This window comes from Rutidosis leptorrhynchoides, chromosome 2, assembly GCF_046630445.1.
Source record: "Rutidosis leptorrhynchoides isolate AG116_Rl617_1_P2 chromosome 2, CSIRO_AGI_Rlap_v1, whole genome shotgun sequence".
NCBI classification, from domain to species: domain Eukaryota; kingdom Viridiplantae; phylum Streptophyta; class Magnoliopsida; order Asterales; family Asteraceae; genus Rutidosis; species Rutidosis leptorrhynchoides.
Window position 1 is genome coordinate 620,598,201 of NC_092334.1, and position 8,680 is coordinate 620,606,880.

Below are 8,680 nucleotides of genomic sequence, written 5' to 3' on the forward strand. Positions count from 1 at the left end.
ACATCAATGCGATTTGGGAAGGTCTCAGGGTGTTTTCTCAACTTTCGATGATACTGCCAATATCATCGCGAATTGAGTTTCCTCCTAATATGTGTGTGGTGACATATTATCACGGATGTGGTTAAATCCAATTTGGATGATGCCAATATCACTATTCAAAAAAAAAAGAATAATACAAACCTTTCATCAACATTAAAGGGAATGTTGAGAGATTTAATTAACCTAGAGTACGTTAAGACATTGGTCAATAGTCAATGTTAGTAAGTAGTTACATTTATGAAGAAACTTTCACCAAGAATATTTAAGATGATTATGGTATCATATATAATGACACCATGAAAATCTCATACATTTCTTTGCACTTAATTTTCATCATTGAAAAGGGTATATTCCCACAATACATATGATATCTGTAATTATACACACATCATGAACTCTTCATTATTATAACCTTAATATTTTACACAAAACTTACTACACATTAACAAAATGCCCCCTTTCCCTTTTCTTTTATCATTAGATCAAATCGAAGAGACCTGTTCAATAGAACTATTTCATTTCAGAACTCTAAAGAATCTTGAGCGGAAACAAATCAGAAGTCTTCTTGAGCCTTTGTCTTTTGATGAATTAATATGGGCATATCAGCAGCTTTTAAAAAAAAAAAATAATAAAAAAAAAATAAAATAAAATATATGGGCATATCAGCAAAGTTAATTGATATATAGTAAACTTACCAAATTGAAGAACTAAAGTGATTAGCATAAACAAAGATGCATATAAAAGAAAGTAAAGCACATGATAGCAGTACTTAAAACCCTTACAAATATAATCCCAACAATTAATAAACAAAACAAATCATATGTATATATTTCACTACTCGTACTAGATTTAAGCCACTTTGCCCTAGGGCTTCCAAAAATCCTTCACACTAGCACAACCAACCCATTTTCTGTTGCAACCGAATTTTACCAATACATTGTGCATCGAATGATAATACGGTAACTAGCAATGCACAATGCACATGGCTTTTTGTACGCCGAAGTGAAAACGATGCAAGCTTAAAATGGAAAAATGTGAAAACAATGTAAATCACAAGAGATGGGTGGTAGTAGTAGTAGTAGTAGAAGAAGAGGTGAAACCACTTAGATCAGTTGTACCCCATGCAACATTGCTAGTACCCAAGAATTGATCATTTCCTGAAACACCCAATAAGTTTCTTGACAAATTCAATCCATGATGTTGTTGTTGATTATGACGATTTCCCTCCATCTTCATCACTCCAACTTGTCCACCGTAGTTCGATGGACCTTCACCATACATACCACCATTATCATTATTATTATTAGCACCTTCCATAAATGAAAAGTGAGAAAATTTGTTACTAGGATAATTACTATCATGACCAAGACTAACCATATGAGTTCCATTTCCATCACCAAATGTTAACCCAAGATCCCCACCTCCAAAGTGATGCAAAGGGGGCAAAATTGGAAATTGAGGTGGTCTATTGGTGTGAAGCATATGCCCTAATATACTAGTATCAGTGTTGCAACTTTTAGGAGATATTGGAGTATTACTAGTTGAGCTTGTGGTAGTTGCAGGAGACTTTGACCTAGAACCTCTTGATCCCTTACTCTTTTTGTTTCTCCGACAACCACCGCCAACTGGGACGCTCCTCAACGCGCCACCTCTTGTCCAATATCTCCGACAAGTCTTGCAAAAGTGACGTGGCTGTGATAGACTGTAATTGTTGAAGTAGCAAAACTTAGTATTTGTAGATTCACATCTAGGGCATTTCATAGCTGTATTATCCAGCTGTGGCAGCCTTGTCATACTTCCGGATACTTGTACCGATCTTCCATCTCCACCACCCACTAGCGGCGGAGGTGGTGGCATAATAAGTGGTGGAGGTAGATGAGTAATCTCATGATCATCAACACCACTACTACCACCTTGACCTCCAGTTGGTTGCTGTAAAAATTCAAGGAAAAAATCATGATTTGAGAATATTCTTATAAACTACAATTAAAGGAGAGAAACACAAGGTACATATGAAATGATTAGTTGACAACATATTAAAATTTACATTATCAAGTAATAAACTTTGTGGTTGTTTTAAGTTGAAGAAGGTATATGTAACTAAAATTATTTACCTGGTGAGGCCAATTGGGTTGATCTAGATAGGAAGGAAGTGATGAAAAAACCATAATGATCAAATGGGGTGGTCTCTAATTGAAAGCTCTCTTTCTTTTGTAAAAGTATGGTGGAGAATCACATCAACAATCAACAATAATAATAATAATAATACTTTCACAGAGAGAGATAGGAGCCTTGGAAAGATAAAGGAAGAAAGGATTAAGAATTGAAGAGAGAAGGATATGAGTTATGTTGTTGTTTTGTGTTTATTTAATTTTGTTTTATACTCCTAACCCACTCTCTAACCCACTCAGGAAAATATATCTAGGGTTTCCACTTTATTAAGCTTAGTGTCACGGAGTACTATGTTTGTTATGTTTGTCCATAAACTTGTTTTTTCTTTCTTTATATAAGACGTAATAATATTAATACGGATATACGGATCTGAAGATCAAAAAGTAAAAAATCAATACAAAATAAATTAAAACGAGTGCTAGTCAAAGTAAACAAACCGTCACATCAACAGAGTGATAACGCGTTTACCTAGGCTACAAAGCAAAACTTCGACTATAACAAAGGGAAACTAAAATATCAGTCATATTGAACAAAACAACTAACCAAACAAAACGTATTGCAGGTGTGACCGGTAAAACAAAGACCACCACCTCAAAAGGCAACAGAGAACTTGACCCCCGCTAGCCGACAAGCCACCACAAAAGTGAATTCGACAAGAAAAACACCCATCCCACCCAAGGGTAGAAACTAAATTTCCAACAGGGAAATCATCACCTGGCTCAGCCCCAAATGGTGTATATCAATGTTCCACAATTAAAAAAAAAAAAAAAAAAAAAAAAACTAATGTATGCATATAAGCACTTAAAAACTTATCACCAATTGATTTTAGATTACTAGTGAACTCGTGAGCTTATATATAAGACATATTGTTGGACTAAAAATGATCTTACAAATAATATCAAAGTGGACAGGTTTTGGTTTATAGAAACAAAAGGAAGGGCATTGTAATCTTATGCAATCAAAAACCAAGAAAATAATAAGATTGATCATAGTATGTGATCAAAGAAAGCACATACAAGAGCAAGTTGGTCACCATCAATGATGAGAAGCAAGACCGAAGAAAGACTCATCACAATCCGTGATCAACAACAACATAAGAGATCAAGCAATTAGCAAGAAGATGTGAAAGAATAATACGGAGTATGATTATAAAAAATTGTTTAACAAGCTGTGAAAGAATAGTATGAGTATAAACGATTAAGGGTGGTTGTTGGAGATAATATGGATGCAAATTAAAGTTTTACATCGAAAATTAATGGAAATTTATGTATCTTCAGAACTCATGAGCTTAAACATACGACATATTGTTGGACACCAATTTAACTGTAGGACATGTTTTAGAGTACTAGCTAGAACCCATGAGCTTCTATATAAGACATGTTGTTGAGCTAAAAGCGATCCTACAAAATACATAATTATTATTATATTGTAAGCTAATAAAATTTCTTATCTTTTCTTTTAGATCATTTTTAGTTGGCAATAAATGATAGTGAAAATCTATTCCAGAACATACCAAAATGAAACGCGAACACTTAAATTGAAACGAATAGAGTATTGTCTTCTTTCTTTATGAATCGACGATTGTTTGGAAATTAACTTAAAATTAAAAGTTTTAATATTATATTAATGTCATAAACTAACAATTTACATCTAGTTATATGATCGTTAGGGGTTTTTATTTCTCCGATCTGTAGTTTTTTCATTTTAAAGGTTCAGTTTGTTTAGATTCAGAACTTCTAAAAGTAAAGAAGAAACTTTAATTCATGTTTATATGTTGAATTCATATAGATCACAATAAGTATATATGTCGTATGAATGTAATTTATGTTTGTTGTGTTTATGATGGTGAAGATGATAATGAATATAAATAGGAATTTGCCGATTAATTACATATTGTTACAATTCATAGAGGTTGGAGGTGCTTACATGAGGTGAGAGAATTGATAGGGTGTGTGTTTTAAAGTGTGGGTGAGAGTTTAGAATGATTAAAAGATTAAGTCTAAAAGGGAAGGTATGATATCTACATCTCCATACTATTTCTTTACAAATGGTTAAGATTTTAGACTTAACAATCACCCCCTTGATATGATTTGTCGTTGATCGTCTTTTAGGTCTTATACTCTAGAGATTTCTTTTATGTCTTGAAATTTAAGTCTTCAACTCGCTCCCTTGGAATAGGTGTAATTGTTGACCTGAAACGGAGCAACTTCTTCTTTTGGAAGATTCTCTATTTTGGCTATTTAAGTTTGAGAGGAATGATCAAAATGCACACAACATTTTGGTTTGGCATTGGTTCTCCCCCTTGGTGTGCGTTGTTTAAATATACCTTTATTGAATTGAGAGGGGTGTAAGAAAAAGCTTGTTTGCTGATTTTCCTTAGCTCCCTCCTCCCGCCTTTGAATGTTGAATCACCACACTCCCCCTCAATATGACAGAGGGAGTTAGAAGTGTTTTTATTGGAGATTTGATGCAGAAGTTTAAGTGGTAGGTATCTCGATTTGCTTTGTCATTGTTTTTGGCATACAATTTGTAAGCATGGTCTATTCGATTGATTGACCTTGCATTCCATATGTTTGATCAAAGAACTTAGTTTTAAGGAAAGTAATTCTTTGAATGAGTACTTGAATGATTTTAAAGGTATTTTAACAAACAGTGTTTTGCTCGAGTTAACAGATGGCTTCTCTGAACTTGATTGCTTTCGTTTATGAGGAAACCATCCGTATTGATCACGAAATTCGGTGAGTTTCACAGATTTCCCATAAGTAGATTAAAAATGGGTGATTAAGTATGGTTTGGTACGGGAATAAATTCGTTGTCCATGGGAAACGGATTTGTGAGTTTGAGTAACCTTGGGGACCTCTGATAAAGGAACCTTCTTCTCAATCGTAGGAAAAGAACATACTGATTCTCAGGAATTGTTGTACTCTGGGATTTTAACTTGTATACATATCAACACTCTCGTAGGTTTTGACATTTGTATTGATTTAGATGTTCGGACTTGAGATGACTATTTTCAGCTTGAAGAGTCTGAATAATCAGAGTTGAAAAATCGTGTTCTAGTTTGAACTGATCATTTTCTAGTCATAGCTTATTATTTTGTACTTGAAGCTTCTCAAGTTACATATATTGAGATGTGATATGATCTATGAACAATAGGTGAGTTTAAAAAGGAGAACATCATCTTCATGAACGTCTTTTAACAAAGCTGCATTTTCATCCAATCTGATATTGAAGGTATAACGGAAGAAATGATTGTCATCTGAATCTGATTGTGTACACGAACTTCGGAAAATTTTGTTAAAAATTTAACGAGAATCGTTAAATACCTTTGCTCTGTTAATCTCTTCCGCTAGAAATCTAACGAAATAGCTAACGGACCGTTATTTCTCAGTTAGATAAATGGGTAGAAAATTGCGCTTTATGAATTGTTTTAACTTTTTAATTGATGTTGGGCCTTACCTCCTTTCTCAAAATCTTACACTTAGAGCACTCGGAGTCGTGCCTTTTTTCGCCGTTTTCAGCATCTGATGCCGAGCTTCCCTCCGTTGCCAACTCCGGCTCGACGTTAAACCGTCGTTGAGGTTCGTCGTCGACCTCCACCGTCGAATCCAGGACGTTATAATTCAAAAGATTTATGTTTTTATTTTATTTTTATTTTATTTTGTTTTTTTCTTTTTCTTCCTTAATTCATTTCTTCTTTTTTTCCTTTGCGGGTGTTGTATATATTTTTTGACTTGTTACAGAAGAAGGATGAAGATGGTTAGATTCGGCTAAAATATTATGAAGTATTATTTTAGGTTAAAGTACAAATTTAAGATTTAACTTGGGCTAAAATGGCGATTTGTTTTTTTTTTTTTAAATTTGGGCCAAATAATTTTTATTAATTCATAATAATTATTGTTTTGTATATTTTAGTTAGTTACATATTTTACCTTAAAATTGTTGAATTCGTGATAAATAAGCTTGATCGATTAGTAGCAGGAAATCTAGAGTGATGAAGATAATGTATATGAACTAAGAGATGATAACTATGTATCCATTTGATCTGAATTCTGTTAGAATGATAGTTACAATTGGTTGAGAGAAACTTCTAGATCACACCTTGGAAAATTGGAATTATGTGCAAAAGGCTTATTAAGACTAATGTGGAGAAGGTATTTATATGGTCATACCTTCACCATTACATCATTTAGTTGGGTCAAACAAATGGTCAATGCACATCATCTATATAAGACTTAGCATTCTCCCCTTTGACGTGTGTTGTGAAGAAAACTCTTTGTTGGCTTCAAACTCTTGAAATCTCGATTGTTGTTTGAATGAATCTTGTTTTTGAAACTTGATCTTCTAACTTTATTCCCTTGAGTGAATCTAGAAACTCTCACTTCATGGATAAATCAACACGCTTCTAATGATATTTGAACTTGCATGAAACTTCTTTTAGAAGCTTCTTCTTTTATGTTTGTTAATGAATAATTCTCCATGAAACGCACAATGCAAGTTATTTGTCTTTATTGATAGTAAGAAATTCTTCTTAATGAAGCATATTAGATCAAATTTAGATATTGTTGTGTTGATTACCATATATGAACTCTTGAAATCCGATTTGTTGAAGAGAGACAAAAGTAAATAATAGCTTGTTGACTGATTTTCATTGACTTTATTTTGCTCCCCTAAAACGTTGCGTCTTTGTTTTGCTCCCCCTTCATCGGACATTGGTTGTTTTTCACTGCTTTGGTAGATTAATTGAGGAAGCTTGAGTAGTGAGCAAGTAGAAGAAAAACTTGAATCTTGAGTAGTGAAATCTTTGAACCTCGAATCTTGATTTGAAATGTCCAAAAATCCTTCTTTGTTGTATCACATTTGTTTTGTGTCACATCAAAAGTTCGCAACTGGTGTTGAACTTGAGCGCATATCAACCATAAATCATTCTCCCCCACATGATAATTGTGTGCACCATGATCATCATTTATATTTGATTGAGACTAACATAATATCGAATATCTAATGTAGGGCTCTTTTCTTTGTAATGACAATGAAATGAATAACACACTATGAGTGACTTATGCAATGCATATACTCTATCATGATATGCAAAATATGTCAAAACAAAATCTTTTGTTTTTTGTTTTTAGTTAACAAAGCTTCATGCAAAACACAAAGCGTAAATAGCATACATAAATATGTTTACATGCACTAAGTCCACATTTTTTTGTGAGAGACTTGTCTTAACGAATACAAATGGATCAGAACTGACATATCGAGTTAAACTTCGTTGTTCATTTCTGACCATCCAGACTAAATACATCATTATGAAAATCCTGATATCAACCCTCATTAAACATGAATAGACTCATCCTTAACACTTCGACAATCACGTTGACATTAATTACTTGAACATTATAGAGCGATGATTTTTGAGATCATGCTAAGTTCATTAATCTTTGAATCTTTCATCACTTATGATTGCACCTTGTATTAGTTTGCCAATTCATTACGATATTTGGCAACTTTTCATTATCACTTTCCATGTACTTTAGTTCTAATTTAATAGAAAGGCGGATAACTCTGTCAGCCTTTGGCTTCTACCATTGGTTTATAATCCTCAATCCACTTGGCCTGGGAGATCTCAAAGTATGTTAGATTATCTGAATAGGCGAATTACTTAAAGCGGGCATTGGTCTACAGTTAGAGCAGACATACCTGATGACCAGTTGTCACTTGAAATGAATCACGGGGCCCCAATACTTCTTATTGTTCAAGTTATAGATGGGACCATATTCGAAAGATTAAGCTTTCACTGATATGAATTTCTATAGTATATCTAGGTAAATATCTTCCTAACTTATAGCCTTAATGGGTACAATCCTAAATTGCAGATAACAAGAATCTTGATAGTTCGATGTGAATGCCGTGATTAACAATTCAAGTTGACACGAGGGCGTAACACTAATAATGATTTGAGTTCTTTATGAGCAAGCATACTTCGTCAGTCAGCATACTTCAAATTTGAAACTTCTGGATTTTGCCATCATTGATATGCCAACACTTTGACTTTGATTTTCTGTGGATATTCCATTGAATAGTTCAGCATATCATCGTCTTTTTGATTCATTGAATTTGAACAACATCATGAATGAAACTTTCATCATTTATTTGTTGACATCATGCTTCATTGTGTGTGCTCAAATTATTCAAATGTGTTTTCCCTTAAACACTAGAACGGTCAACAATAAAGAACATATTTTTCGACTTTAAGCGAGAAGGGACACTTACTTTGACATAAACTATTTTTCTTTGAATTTGGGGGTTTAATTTCGATTATTAAGTATGAAGGCCCATGACAACGTGATGTGCACCAACCAGACAGATAACCCTCAACTTCTTAATATGATCTTTTGAATATCCCATCTTAGTTTTGACACTATAGTAGGGGATACGCTCAACCGACTGTCGAGTTCCTTAACAATTA

At 33.5% G+C, this 8,680-nt stretch overlaps 1 protein-coding gene across 2 annotated transcripts; it reads right to left on the reverse strand.

Moving 5' to 3' along the window:
* Positions 1-483: 483 nt before the first annotated feature.
* On the reverse strand, positions 484-2,269 carry LOC139893548 (dof zinc finger protein DOF2.2-like). 2 transcript variants are annotated; one of them, XR_011774588.1, is made up of 3 exons: positions 2,154-2,269; positions 884-1,971; positions 484-648 (listed from the first exon to the last, which is right to left on the reverse strand). XR_011774588.1 is itself a non-coding variant. In XM_071876719.1 (2 exons), the coding sequence occupies exons 1-2, from the start codon at positions 2,205-2,207 to the stop codon at positions 1,090-1,092; spliced, it is 936 nt and encodes a 311-aa protein (XP_071732820.1). In that variant the 5' UTR covers positions 2,208-2,269; the 3' UTR covers positions 779-1,089. The 2 variants fall into 2 exon arrangements, 1 of the variants encoding a protein (XP_071732820.1); XM_071876719.1 differs by lacking the exon at positions 484-648 and having other exon boundaries at positions 779-1,971.
* Between the last annotated feature and the right edge of the window lie 6,411 nt (positions 2,270-8,680).